General features: G+C 41.9%; 1 protein-coding gene across 1 annotated transcript in view; it reads left to right on the plus strand.

Annotated features, from left to right (window-relative positions):
- The window catches only part of LOC124775038 (DNA polymerase alpha catalytic subunit), a 256,724-nt gene that overhangs the window by 20,784 nt on the left and 220,352 nt on the right, over positions 1-15,588 (plus strand). The window contains exons 5-7 of the mRNA XM_047249816.1: positions 9,802-9,879; positions 12,325-12,436; positions 13,938-14,054. Of these exons, the coding sequence (XP_047105772.1) occupies positions 9,802-9,879; positions 12,325-12,436; positions 13,938-14,054 (307 nt within the window). The remainder of the gene's footprint in view (positions 1-9,801; positions 9,880-12,324; positions 12,437-13,937; positions 14,055-15,588) is intronic.

The raw sequence follows: 15,588 nt of genomic DNA on the forward strand, positions 1-15,588 counted from the left end.
CCACCATTAGTCTCCTCCAACACCAGGTAGAATGAGAACACCTCTCTTTTGCTTCACGCCACCCTGATTCACATAATGCTCCTTTCAGTGAGTGGGAATTTGTCAGTGCCCTTGCTGACTGTCCTGACAGAGCCCCTGGCCCGGACCACATCCATTTCCAAATGCTCAAACATCTGTCAGCGGATTCCCAGTGCCAGTTCCTTGCCATTTCCAACCGCATCTGGAGTGATGGTGAATTCCTATCGCAATGGCAGGAAAGTATTATCATCCCAGTGCTAAAGCCTGGTAAGAACCCACTAGATGTTGATAGCTATTATCCTATCAGCCTCACCACCATTCTGTGCAAGCTGCTTGAAGGTATGGTGAGCCGGCGGTTGTGTTGACTCCTTGAGTCACAGGGCCTTCTGGCTCTGTCCCAGGGCGGTTTTCACCAAGGGTGCTCGACAATCGACAACTTGCTCCACCTGCAGTCTGTCATTCAGTCGGCCTTTTCCCGGCGACAACACCTTATTGGCATCTTTTTCGACTGACGAAGGCTTACGATACCACTTGGTAACACCATATTCTCACTACTCTGCGTGAGTGCGGTCTCCAGGGCCCGCTCCCGATTTTTATACAGAACTTTTTGTCGCTCCGCACTTTCAGATTTCTCGTCGGTGCTTCCCACAGTGCACCCCATGTACAAGAGAATGGGGTACTGCAGGGCTGTGTCCTGAGGATCCCACTCTTTTTAATTGCTGTCGATGGTCTAGCATTAGTAGTTGGGTTGTCAGTCTCTTCTCTCCTACATGCTGACGATTTTTGTATTTCCTTCTGCTCCTCTTCTGTTGGTGTGGCTGAACAGTGGCTGCAGGGAACTATACGGAATGCACAGTCATGGGCCTTCACTCACAGCTTTGTTTTCGGCCACCAAGACTTGAGTCATGCACTTCTGTCGTCGTCGTACTGTCCACCCCCATCCAGAACTTTACCTCAATGACCAACTACTAAATGTAGTGGAGGCTTACTGCTTTTCAGGACTGGTCTTTGATGTCCGCTTAACTTGGCTTCCCCATCTTCGTCAGCTTAAGGCCATTTGCTGGTGGCATCTTAATATTATTCAATGCCTGAGCCACACTGACTGGGGTGTTGATTATCCTACACTGCTGCAGCTGTACAAAGCCCTCGTGCAGTCCTTTATTAACTGGGAGCCTGGTGTATGGTTCAGAATCACCCTCACACTGCATCTGCTGGGCCTATCTACCACTGCGGAGTTAGGCTCGCGATGGGAGCCTTCCGAATGAGACCCGTAAACAGCCTCCTTGTGGAGCTGGTGTTACTCCACTGCGGCTCCAGTGGCAATTGCTGCTTGCAAATTATACCACCAACATTCATAATTCCTCATCCAAATTAATGTCTCCTTTTTCCTAACATGGCGATCCATCTCCCACAATGGTGGCCCAGAACTGGGAATCCACTCGCTGTCTGTGCCTGGTCCCTTCTTACAGAACTCAAAGCTTCCCTTCTACCATCTTTTCTGAGAGTCCACTTATGTACACCCGTACCTCAGCCACAGCTTCGGCTGGACGTACCACAAGGCCCAAAAGGCTCTGTTTCTACATAGGCCCTCTGCCAGCAATTTCTCTTTCTTCTTGGCGTTTTCGAGGGTTCAGAAATAGTCTACACAAATGGATCAGTGGTTGACAGTCCTGTTGGCTTCGCTTACACTTATGTTGGCCATACTGAACAGTGCTCCTTGTTGGATGGCTCTAGTGTTTTCACTGCAGAGTTAGTGGCCATCTATTGTGTTCTTGAGCATATCCGCTCCTGCACTGGTGAGTCCTTCGTTATCTGTAGTGACTTCTTAAACAGCCTCCAAGCTCTCGACCAGTGTTTCCCTCGACATCATATCCTTTGGTAATGGCTACCCAGGGATCTCTTTATGTCCTCAGGAACAGTGGACATTAAGTGGCCTTCATTTGGACCCTAGGACGTTTCAAGATACTGGACAATGAACTTGCTGACTGCCTACCTAAACAGGCCACCAGTAAACCAACTGTGGAGATTAGCCTGCTGGAGATGGATTTGTGATTGGTCTTCCACCGCAAAGTTTTCGGGATTTGGGATACTGACTGGTGCACCTTTAGTGCACCAAATAAACTCCATGTTATCAAGGAGATAATGAATGTATGGTGCTCGTACATGGGTGCCACTCGCAGGGGAGTGTTGTCCTTAGCTGGCTCCGCATGAGGCGTGGGTTTTTTATCATGCAATCAAAGGGTGGGTGTCTGGCCTTCTCTCCAAGGCCTCCACCCTCTCTAAATTTTAACTCGTTTTCACCTTTTCATTGCACTTTGTTTGCCATGGTGTTCATCTTTTCCCTATGTGTGTTCATCTCTCCTTGACTTTTAGGCTAGACATTTTAGTGTGCTGCAGAGTGGCTGGCTCATCCTTTCTTATTCCTGTGAACAGCCGGCCCAGACCATCTGCTCTGTCATTTGCATAACTTCCTGTACTTTTGCTTGTGGTGTACATTTTCCCCTTTTTTGTTTGTTTCTTTCATTTTCTCTTTCGGTGTGGTTCCCCATTCCTTTTATGCCCTTTTACTTTCCCAGACTAATTGCGGTAGTCGTTTTACCTTGAGCCTTGTTTGCGTGAGGAGAAAGGAATTGATGTAGTTTGGTCCCTTTATACCCCCAACCAACCAATCATTCATTTGCAACTTGTGTACCATATATGCCATTATGAAGGAGAGCCAGCTGCTGTTTTTGTTAATATTTCAAACTTCTAAGACATGCGGAACACACTGGGCTGTCTGTGTACTGGAGAGGTAATAACATTGTTTAATGTGAACATTTGTGTTAACTAAAATTCAAATCTCCTATTCCAAACATAGGTCTCCACAAGAGGGACCATTCCCCCCCACCCACCCTCCATCTCCCATAAATGCCCCCCCCCCCCCCCCCCCCCCCCAATAATCTGTAGTACAGAGTTTTTGTCACAGAATTCTCACACACTTAAATTAGTAGATAAACATCAGTTCTTTGGGATATTTCGTATCACTTCCTTCGGCATGAATGTCTCGAAATTGACCAACCCATTTATACCAAATAGGGCAGTGTTAGTGTCTTGCCATCTTATCTCCATTCCCCTCCTGCATGAATTTTTGCAGATGTATATGAGACTGAACATTCTGATTAATTATAGAAGGCATCCCCCCATGAACCATGGACCTTGCTGTTGGTGGGGAGGCTTGCATGCCTCAGCGATACAGATAGCCGTACCGTAGATGCAACCACAACGGAGGGGTATCTGTTGAGAGGCCAGACAAATGTGTGGTTCCTGAAGAGGGGCAGCAGCCTTTTCAGTAGTTGCAGGTGCAACAGTCCAGATGATTGACGATTCTGGTCTTGTAACACTAACCAAAACGGTCTTGCTGTGCTTTTACTGCGAACGGCTGAAAGCAGGGGGAAACTACAGCCATAATTTTTCCCGAGAGCATGCAGCTTTACTGTATGGTTAAATGATGATCTCGTTCTCTTGTGTAAAATATTCTGGTGGTAAAATAGTCCCCCATTCGGATCTCCGGGCGGGGACTCCTCAGGAGAAAGAAAACTGGTGTTCTGCAGATCAGAGCGTGGAATGTCGGATACCTTAATCGGGCAGGTGGGTTAGAAAATTTAAAAAGGGAAATGGATAGGTTAAAGTTAGATATAGTGGGAATTAGCGAAATTCAGTGGCAGGAGGAACAAGACTTCTGGTCAGGTGACTACAGGGCTATAAATACGAAATCAAATAGGGGTGATGCAGGAGTAGGTTTAATAATCAATAAAAAAATAGGAATGCGGGTAAGCTACTACAAACAGCACAGTGCACACATTATTGTGGCCAAGATTGACACGAAGCCCTTGTCCACCACAGTAGTACAAGTTTATATGCCAACTAGGTCCGCAGATGACGAAGAGATTGAAGAAATGTATGATGAGATAAAAGAAATTATTCAGATAGTTAAGGGAGACGAACATTTAATAGTCATAGGTGACTGGAATTCGATAGTAATAAAAGGAAGAGAAGGAAATGTAGTAGGTGAACATAGAATGGGGGTAAGGAATGAAAGACGAAGCCACCTGGTAGAATTTTCCAGAGCATAACTTAGTCATAGCTAACACTTGGTTCAAGAATCATGTAATGGTAAGGCAGAAATTTAGGAACCAGCTTTTAAATTGTAAGACATTTCCAGGGGCAGATGTGGAATCTGACCAAAATCTGTTGGTTATGAACTGTAGATTAAAACTGAAGAAACTGCAAAAAGGTGGGAATTTTAAGGAGATGGGACGTGGATAAACTGACAGAACCAGAGGTTGCAGGGAGTTTCAGGGAGAGCATTAGAGAACGACAAGAATGAGGGAAAGAAATACAGTAGATGCAGAGTGGGTAGCTTTGAGAGACGAAATAGCGAAGGCAGCAGAGGATCAAGTAGATAAGAAGATGAGGCCTTGTATAAATCCTTGGCTAACAGAATAAATATTGAATTTAATTGATGAAAGGAGAAAATATAAAAATGCAGTAAATGAAGCTGGCAAAAAGGACTACAAACGTCTCAAAAATGAGATCAACAGGAAGTGCAAAATGGCTAAGCAGGGATGGCTAGAGGACAAATGTAAGGATGTAGAGGCTTATCTCACTAGGGGTAAGATAGATACTGCCTACAGGAAAATTAAAGAGACCTTTGGAGAAAAGAGAACCACTTGTATGAATATCAAGAGCTCAGATGGAAACCCAGTAATAAGCAAAGAAGGGGAAGCAGAAGGATGGAAGGAGTATACAGAGGGTCTATACAAGGGCGATGTACTTGAGGACAATATTATTTAAATTTGAGAGCATGTCCTTGCTTTTAAATGTCTCAGTGGTAAGGCTTGTTACATTATTAACCAGAGTAAAAAGGAATAGTGGGGACATATGCCTTTTCATCACAGGTTTGGTTCAAGCTCCGTAGTCTTCTGAGCCACCAGCGTCAGTCAGCTGTCCAGGGTCTTAATCTCCAAGATGCTCTATGCACTGATTCATTGGTCCTTGCAGAACACCTTGCAATACACTTTGTGACGGCCTCAGCGTCCTCTTCCTGTCCTACTACCTTCCTCCAGCAAAAACCCCGAGTTGAGCAGACTCCCCTCTGTTTCACCCCACACCATGCTGAACCATATAATGAACCCTTCACTGAATGGGAATTCTTGCTGGCTCTTACCTCTTGATGTTACACAGCCCCAGGCCTGGATTTTATCCACGACCAGATGCTCCAACACTTTGACATTCCCCAGAGTCAACATCTCCTCTTCAACTGCATTTGGCTCATGGGTGCTTTTCCGTCACAATGCTGAGCTAGTATAGTTATCCCCGTCTTTAAGCCCGATAAAACCCAATGTCTCTCAACAGCTACCGCCCAGTTCGCCTGATGAATGTACTTTCTAAACTGCTCGAGATGGTTAGCTTCAGATTATGTTGGATACTTGAATCTCGAGTCCTTTTGTCCCCATATCAGTGTGGCTTCTGGGAAGGACGATCTCCGACTGACAATGTGTTCAGATTAGAAACAGCAATTCGATAGGCTTTTACTAACTGCCGGCACCTTGTTGCGGTTTTCTTTGATGTGCGTAACATACGTGGCATGGCTTGGTGCCATCACATTTTAATTACCATCTGCGACTGGGGCTTCCATGGTCCCTTTCAGATTTTTGTCCACGAGTTTTCATCTCACCGGCCCTTCTGGGTTCCAGTTGGCACTTTACTCAGCACTCGTCGGATTCAGAAGAATGGTATCTCACAGGGTTCTATGTTAAGTGTCACACTCTTCTTCATAGCCATCAATGGGTTTGTAACCTCTGTTGGGCCTGTGGTTACCCCGGCATTGTATGTCGACAATTTTTGCGTCTTGTGCAGCTCTCCCCCCATAGCATCTGCTGAGTGCCTGCTCCAAGGTACCATCCGATGGGCCTCTGTGTGGGTCTTCTCCCACGGCTTTCAGTTTTCTCCCTCCATATGTAGGTTATGCATTTTTGTCATCTACCCACTGTATACCCCAATCCAGAACTTCATTTAGGTGACCTGCTTCTCGATGTTTCAGCACAGTCCCATTTCTTGGACCTCATTTTTAATAAAAAGCTGACGTGGCTGCCCCATATTCACCACCTAAAGATTACATCCTTGTGGAAGCTTAATGCTCTGCGCCTCCATGCCCATACATCTTAGGCTGAAGACCATACTCTCTTCTCCATCTTTACCGTGCACAAGTCTTGTCCAGGCCTGATTATGGTAGTCAGGTTTATGGCTAGCAGCTCTTTCCACTCTGCAGATACTTGACCCTGTTCACCATTGTGAGGTGTGTCTGGCTATTGGTTCCTTTCGCACTAGTCCCATTGGCAGTCTCTTCGCAGAAGCAGGAATTCCTCCTCTACAAATACGACGCAGCCAACTCCTGGTTTCTTATGCAATCGCCATTCACCAAGTCCCTGACCATCCTGTGTTTGAGAGATGTCTCCCTCCTGACAACCACCAATGGGTGGGATTGCCTGTTGGAATGCGTCTCACTTCCCTCTATCAGGATCTCCATCTCCATTCACTGGAATGCGCCCCATGTGTTTCTTTCCACCCCCACTTCCCCCCTCTCTTGGACACCGCCTAAACCATGGATTAAAGACATTCCAGGGTCCTAAGGTCTTCTATCGCCCCTATAGTTTTCAAGTGTCTCATACGTGCCATCCTTGCATAGTTCTAGGTTAATACCATATTAAAACTTATGCTTCTAAGACAATAGATAAGGTGGGATACGCTTTCACGTCTCCTACTTTGGTAGAACACCATTTATTGTAGGGGTCATGTAGTGTATTCACAGTAGATCTCCTAGCCATTCATAGAACCCTCCATTTTGTTTCTCAGCCCTCTCTCCACAATGTTTTAATTTGTACCGACTTCATGAGTAGCCTGCAGGCTGTCGAACTGATGCTACTCTCATCACCCTTTGGTCTTTGCTATCCATGACCTCTGCCCTTGGCCGTGCCGCCTGCTCAGTTGTCTTTCTCTCTGTCCCAAGTCTTGGGCATCATGGGGAATAAACTGGCTGACCATTTGGCTAGAGAAGCAGGTACTTAAACCCCATTCCCTTCCATGATTCCAGTTGTGTATATGTGGACCTCTGTCAAATCTCTCTTTGCCCAAAAGTGGAATGACGTCTGGTGCACTACTGCTCACAGTAATAAATGCTGTACAATCACGGAGTCTATTGCAGTGTGGCACGCTTCCTTCCGCTCCTCACAGAAGGACAGAAGGAGTCTACTGTTTCATGCCACTTATGCATTGCTTATATCAGGCTCACCTGTTGTTTCCTTCTGTGTAATGAACCAACCAACCACAATGTGGTTGTAGAGCCAGACTGTGACCGTATCCCACGTATTGGTGGAATGTCCCCTTCTTTTGGCCCTTCGTGCTTCTAGATTCCTTAATTTTAATACTAGCAGACAATTCACGGACAGTTTTACTGGTCCCCAGTTTGCTCTGTGAAAGTGGTTTTTATTTACAGATATAAGGTTTTGCTTTCCTCCTGGACCAGGGCAAGGTGGTTGTGGTTGGGACCTCTCTTCATGTCTTCTCAGTCTGGTCCCCCATGACCACTCCCCCATGAAAGAATGCTCTTTTTTCAGGTTTTTTAATTTGGTCTCACTTTTATGCCTTTTACTGTGTGTTTTAACTTCATTATTATATAATTTGACTCACCTGACTGGACCCATTCATTTTTAGCCGAAGCTCTTTCTTCTGTTAATAACTTCAGAATTGCGAGACTGATGACCTTGCCATTTGGTCCCATAAACCTTCTCAATTAATCAATCAATCAAAATTTTTATCTTTGCCTAGGCCATTTTGGAAAAGTCACTAAATTCATCACAAAGTTCACCTACCCAGTCTTTAGGCATAGTGAGTTTCACAGAGAGAATATTGTCTTGAATGTGCAAGCCAAACAGATCAAAGGAGTCCATACCAAAATATTTTCACTTCCACATGAGCACAAAACTGGGAACAAAACTGTCTTTGTCATGTTATGAAATGTGACAGGTAGGCTGCAAATGTCCACTGTAACAAGAAAGAGTTGACTATGACTTATGTAGCTTGGGGCTTGGCTGATATTTCTTATGGGCCTCTGTTGAACAAAGTCACTGACACACCACTGCTCATGTGCAAGCATATTTTGTGCTTGGCAATCTGCAGAGTGAAAAACAGCTGGGCAGTGAAACACTAGTCTGTTGCCTAACACACTGATTGTTTACATCACTACCCTTGCTGGGATTTTGGGTGCTGTGTATTCCTGAACTGTTATCCAAGTACTGAAGCTCCACTAATTCCAAAACTTCTTTTACATCCCAAACTCTGCCCGGGACATATTTGCCCCACTCTTTTTTTCCCTACAATTAGATCACCCTAGCTTGGCAACTGATGTAGATTTTCGTTGACTCGGACAATGACTGATTGAGTATAAGTTATTTCTTTTCTTTTGAATGATGTTGTTTATATCAGGACAATGGACAAAGCTTTCAGAAAACAACAGGACGACCATTAATTATGTGTATTTGTTTACCTTCTTACAAAATTTGAACTAGTTTGCACAAGTTTGAAATGTAGAAATGATTCATATTAAAAAACACTCAAAATGCATTTTTTTGCACTAGAATATGAGTAAAGCTGAATTTTTGAAACCAAGTTTTCAATGTTGTTGTAGTAACCCATATTTTATTTATTTTATTTGATTCATTTTAAATGGTTTTCACGCATTCAATTCACATAAGATGAATTTTATGTGCTACATTTAGCTTGACTTTAAACCATTATATCTCGACAACAGATAAAGATTATTGGATAAAAAGAATTCGTTTTGACTTTATCCATTTATCTACCTTTGTGAAAAGTTTGAACTGATTTCGTACAAGTTTGAAGTATACAAGTGATGTGCTTCAAAAACCTCCCATAAAAAAGGTGTTTTTTAATTGCACGGAAACTCCAAATGCAGCACAGCTTTTTCAAACTGTCAAAACTTATCTGATTTTGATACCCCCATTGGTTACCGTCATGTGACAGTGCTGCACACCTCCTCCATGCTCTGCCACGAGTGCTTCACTGTATCATTACATTTGAGTGAGTGAGAGGAGCAGATCTGCATACTGACTAGTAGAAAACTGCACAGAAAAGTGCTAACAATAAAATGACAAGTGTTCATTGTAAAGTGTTATGCAAAGCACAATTCTTGGAAAACGTGTGTGGGATTTTTTGCACAAACAGAGTAATATGGAAGTGTTTTGGCGATACCTCCAGCAAAGCCTGTAATGCAAAAGTTAGTGGCAAAATGGCATAAAACCAGCTCTGTAGCAAATAAAAATTGTTAACTCTCTGGAAAGTGTTTAAACACCATGTCAGTCTTGTAAATATTTCCTGTGTCAGTTTTATTTGACCCACCTAATACATTTTATATTGAATTTATAGTGAAACTGGTATCTCAGATGGAAACTGTAATATAAATTATTTGGTAGATCATACTGTTTGATGGGGAATAGGTTTAAATTGTTACAGTTTTTATTAATTAAGTCATAGAATAGGTGTGGAGAACTATAGGGTCTTATTACTGCTGTTGATTAGTAGTATTAGGACTTTAGTTGTGTATTTGTAATATTACCTTACTGTCCTTCAAGATGTAACAGTCTGCTTGTTGTAGGCATGAATATGCTAATTTGAACCCATTTAAACATATTTTATGAGTAATCTGAACTTTCTATGTGCCTTTAGGAGCCATTTGAAATCATTTTCTGAAGCTGATTCCACAAGACGCCTGAAGTGTCCAGAGGGAAAAAAGCAATCTCCTAAGTGAGTATCGTTCAAGATCATGAAAACATGTATTTTTTGTGGGTTATCCATATATAAGTGTTTTATATACAAAAATGTCAGTTATTTAGAGAGTAATTTTTTTCGCTTCTGCTTGCTGATACTTCCTCTATAATTCCATTTGTGTTAAGATTATTGGTCGTAGGACATGATATTAAATTGTATCCAAACTTTAGGCCCAGATGTTTACTGCATTAACTCCTTGAGTTTACAGTTCTGTTCAAGTGAGTATTTTTTTCACTGAATAAACAGCTGTGATTCCTCATAGAACCAACTTGTATGTTACACGTAGGGACCGGAAAAAATCGCATTTTGTTATAAATGCGAAATACATGCGAGTTCTGCCTCAAAATGCGGAGATGTGAAATTACTTAATACATGGTTTCATAGCAAATTGTATCTAGATGAGCTATTTATCAGAGATAGTTTGAAACTGCTTTATTATCTGCGTACAATATTGAAAATGTAAGCATTTACTGGCATCGTACATCATCTGGCGAAGCACAATTTGGAAAGATAATATGTGCCAGAACCTACTTGCAAAATAAAGTGTATGAATGCAATGATGTATCAGTGTGCTCAATGCTATAGTGCCATGCCAATTTGGATGATTGACTGGTCTGTTTAAGTTACATATCACATGATGCAACTTAGTACTTAACCATGAGACCTAGCATTTTATAAGAAGGAAACACAGATGTTTGTTAGCTAAAGCTCAAAAGATTGTGTAATATGGTCAGTTTTAACGTAGTAAATTAGGTAGTGGATGTTTTGTTCTGCAGTGCATAGAATACGGCTAGAAGTCGGGTCGTAACTGTGTTGTTAACAATACTCTGCTAACTTCAACAAGCAGTTGCACGGCACCTATCCCAGAATGCTTTGTGTTGTGTGTTGCTCGTTGTTTTCTTTTCTTCTTTTGAAATAAGAGAAGTGACTAGTCCTGGTCCGTCAAGGATTTCATTTATGACTTACAACACCAGAAGAGATTGGTGATTCCTGTGACAGTGTGTCAGTTCCTCTCTGGGCTGCTCCCCAGCAAAATGGAGGTGGGGTTTGTTTCCCTGCACTGCATCTTCCTCTGTGCTTGTCAAAATTCTAGTCTGTTTACTCTTGTGGCCACTTGCAACTGTAGCCTATAACGCTAGCTGTCTGTACTATAGCGACTGGAAAACAAACTGTGACATTTTTCAACGGTGCCGAAATTCTTCCCCTAACGTTAAAATCTAGTTGCCATATGTTCCGTCCTACTTGTATGCTAAGTGCCACATCAGTTCTGTCTGTAGCGTTGTGAAGCATGTGTCATAGGGCTATGAATGCCCATTAAAGGTTGAAATTAGTAGTCTGCAGGCTTTTTAATCTTCAAATACGGTGGGAAAAGACAAATAATGCTCAGAAACACCTTATATCGGAGACGCAGTCACTTAAATGGAGGGAAAATGCTGCTGCTTTTCAGCATAACAATCATTTTCGAAAGCTTAAATGCAGCCAAAGGAAGAAAAGAAAGGCCATTTTGGAAGAAATAGGTGTTGAAGTTTTAGCAAATGCACACATTCCAGCAAAAAGTTCCCAATCAGCACTTTTTTTAACATTTTCAAAGAACTAGTAATTTGTTTGTCTTCCACTCATCTAGAGTGACAACCTTTTAAATTTGTGCATCTAATCATTTACAAAGAAAGAAAACATGTGAATTTGACAAAAATAGAATTTTGCAAAAAAATAGAGACGAATTTTTGTCAAAAATATATGTTATGTTTTCTGGTCCCTAGCCATCAGCAAACCCAGTTTAGAATAAATTGTCCTTTTAAAGTATAGATATTTGCAATAGGTAGTCTTGAAATTTTGTCTGTGGTGCATTTTAATTATAAAAATGTCATTAGGGAAGGCATAATGTGGACAGAGAGTTGGTATGCAAACAAAAATGAATTTCAGTCCTGTAGGCATGTGCTCGACACACACACACACACACACACACACACACACACACACACACAGTAAGGGGCAGAGGAGCAGTTTTTAAGTCCACATTTAATAATCCCTATTATAGATGCAGCGTCAAGATGTGTCCCACGCTTTTTTCCTGCACATTCTGTTACATTCCAGACATGGTGTACACTGCACCATTTATAGCAGCCCCATGATTACAAAAACCCTGATGTAGCAACTGTGTAATCTTTTATGTGATTATCACCCATCAACCTTCTATTTCCTCATTTGGTCATCAGTAAACAATAACACATTTAATGGTCCACTGGCAGAACACGGTGAGCTTCATTGGTCCTGCCTTTCTTCTGACCTCAGTCTCCACTTCTTCCAGACATCACATCTCTGTGAATAATGTTTTACTTGTTGTTCACATTCCAACCAAGAGTATCTGGTAGCATTCTATAAATGCAATTGACTAATAATTTTATTTCCTTTTTTTTCCAGGAAAGCTCGTGTTATAATTCCAGCCACACCTCCTGTGCATGAAAGGACTGACAGGATTAATCCTCAGTTGTTAGAGAAGATGACAGATGAAGAAATTGATGATTTTGATGATGTGAGTGTTTTGTGCTGTTTGAGTTACAAGCTTTACATGAATGAAACTAAAGCAAAATTAAACCTAAAAAAGATATGTATCCATTAAGTGTAACTGGAAAGGGAGAGGGTGGCAGGCTGTTCTGTATATTTGTGAATTCTGGTTAAGACATGGCTTTCTCCAATAGTGTTGAAACCTAGAGTCTGCTAAGTTAATCACGTATCACAAATGCAAATCAATGACATTCTCAGCTGAGTAACCCTTTTGAATTCTTAGCTATGGTTTGCCATGTTGTTGTTGTATTATAAAAAACACAGATTCAACACTAAAAAGTTAAAGTTCAATGAATCAGTATTGCATGATACATTCCAGGAATCAATTCATATTTAGTTATTTATTAACTAAGTAATTTGGACTGGTATCTGTCTGAATGTTGTTTTTACTTTGGTTTAGTTATTTTAGTACCTGTTGTATGAAAACTGGAACAGTTGTACAAAAACCATAACAATTGTAGATGTGCCAGTGCTATGGTTAAAATTTAGTGCTACTGCATCAGCTGATACCTTTCCAGTCAAGTTTTCATGTTGGGGTGTGATTGACGTATTCCAAAATCCTTTGAAAATATCTGTGAGTGCCACTGATCAAAATGTTTTACCTTTTCAAAATACAATGTTGGAAATTAGAACACACACACACACACACACACTTTTCAAAATACAATGTTGGAAATTAGAACACACACACACACACACACACACACACACACACACACACACACACACACACACACACACACACTTGTGCTGCTACATTGTGTGGGCCGAAAACACTGTGCTGGGATGAGTAGTTCTGTCAGTTGGATGGGATGACGGGACAGAGGAGGCGGTGAGCAGCAGAGAAGGTTGGCTTATGGTTGTGATGACTGATAGATAGTCATTAGGTGCAGGGGATAGAATGTGGCGTGTACACAGGATACGAATGGAACATGGCCCTGGCACTGGTGTGTTCATTTAGCACACGATGAATATGACATGATGATGTGGAAGAGTGAATTGGGAGGGGGGTGACGAATGGAAGGGAAGAGGGTATGGGTGCAGGATGAGTGAAGTTAGGGTTCTGGGGCAGGGTAGATGTAGGGCAGGCAGCTAACAAAGCTTGAGCCCAGGTGATTTACAGGAATGTTCCCTCAATCTCTGCTAATAGCCTGCCCAACACCCTCTACTTTGCCCCAAGACCCTAACTTCACTCATCCTGTACTCACACCCCTTCCTAGCAGCCTCTCCTTGCTCTGTTCTGTCATTTTCATGGTTTCTTGTGACAGTGTATTAAAAAATCTACTTATTTGAGCCTGCCTTACAGAATATGATGATGAACTCTGTGCAGTGTTAAGAAGATGCCAAAGACGTCATATGTACGGCCAAAAATTTTAGTGTAAAACATGTACTATGGAGAGGAGTAGAAATCAAAAGATTGCCACAACAGGACTCCACTAAATGGCTAAGTACCTATTAATTTTTTTCAGGACACTACAATTGTTGATGCTTCCCAACTAGAGTCACAGCAAGAACAACAAATGCAGTCACAGATTATTGAAGACTTTGATTCAAATGATGGTTTCCCTGACAGCAGTGCACTTGCTGTAAGTATTTTTCACATACAAATATGTGTATAATTTTTGGTTGGATGTGTTGTTGTTGTGGTCTTCGGTCCTGAGACTGGTTTGATGCAGCTCTCCATGCTACTCTATCCTGTGCAAGCTTCTTCATCTCCCAGTACCTACTGCAACCTACATCCTTCTGAATCTGCTTAGTGTATTCATCTCTTGGTCTCCCCCTACGATTTTTACCCTCCACGCTGCCCTCCAATACTAAATTGGTGATCCCTTGATGCCTCAGAACATGTCCTACCAACCGATCCCTTCTTCTGGTCAAGTTGTTCCACAAACTTCTCTTTTCCCCAATCCTATTCAATACTTCCTCATTAGTTATGTGATCTACCCATCTAATCTTCAGCATTCTTCTGTAGCACCACATTTCGAAAGCTTCTATTCTCTTCTTGTCCAAACTATTTATTGTCCATGTTTCACTTCCATACAAGGCTACACTCCATACAAATACTTTCAGAAATGACTTCCTGACACTTAAATCTATACTCGATGTTAACAAATTTCTCTTCTTCAGAAACGCTTTCCTTGCCATTGCCAGTCTACATTTTATATCCTCTCTACTTCGACCATCATCAGTTATTTTGCTCTCCAAATAGCAAAACTCCTTTACTACTTTAAGTGTCTCATTTCCTAATCTAATACCCTCAACATCACCCAACTTAATTCGACTACATTCCATTATCCTCGTTTTGCTTTTGTTGATGTTCATCTTATATCCTCCCTTCAAGACACCATCCATTCCATTCAACTGCTCTTCCAAGTCCTTTGCTGTCTCTGACAGAATTACAATGTCATTGGCGAACCTCAAAGTTTTTATTTCTTCTCCATGGATTTTAATACCTACTCCGAATTTTTCATTTGTTTCCTTTACTGCTTGCTCAATATACAGATTGAACAACATCGGGGAGAGGCTACAACCCTGTCTTACTCCCTTCCCAACCACTGCTTCCCTTTCATGTCCCTCGACTCTTATAACTGCCATCAGGTTTCTGTACAAATTGTAAATAGCCTTTCGCTCCCTGTATTTTACCCCTGCCACCTTTAGAATTTGAAAGAGAGTATTCCAGTCAACATTGTCAAAAGCTTTCTCTAAGTCTACAAATGCTAGAAACGTAGGTTTGCCTTTCCTTAATCTTTCTTCTAAGATAAGTCGTAAGGTCAGTATTGCCTCACGTGTTCCAGTATTTCTACAGAATCCAAACTGATCTTCCCCGAGGTTGGCTTCTACTAGTTTTTCCATTCGTCTGTAAAGAATTCGTGTTAGTATTTTGCAGCTGTGGCTTATTAAACTGATAGTTAGGTAATTTTCACATCTGTCAACACCTGCTTTCTTTGGGATTGGAATTATTATATTCTTCTTGAAATCTGAGGGTATTTCGCCTGTTTCATACATCTTGCTCACCACATGGTAGAGTTTTATCAGGACTGGCTCTCCCAAGGCCGTCAGTAGTTCCAATGGAATGTTGTCTACTCCAGGGGCCTTGTTTCCACTCAGGTCTTTCAGTGC

The sequence above is a fragment of the Schistocerca piceifrons genome, chromosome 2, assembly GCF_021461385.2.
Source record: "Schistocerca piceifrons isolate TAMUIC-IGC-003096 chromosome 2, iqSchPice1.1, whole genome shotgun sequence".
Taxonomy (NCBI): Eukaryota; Metazoa; Arthropoda; class Insecta; order Orthoptera; family Acrididae; genus Schistocerca; species Schistocerca piceifrons.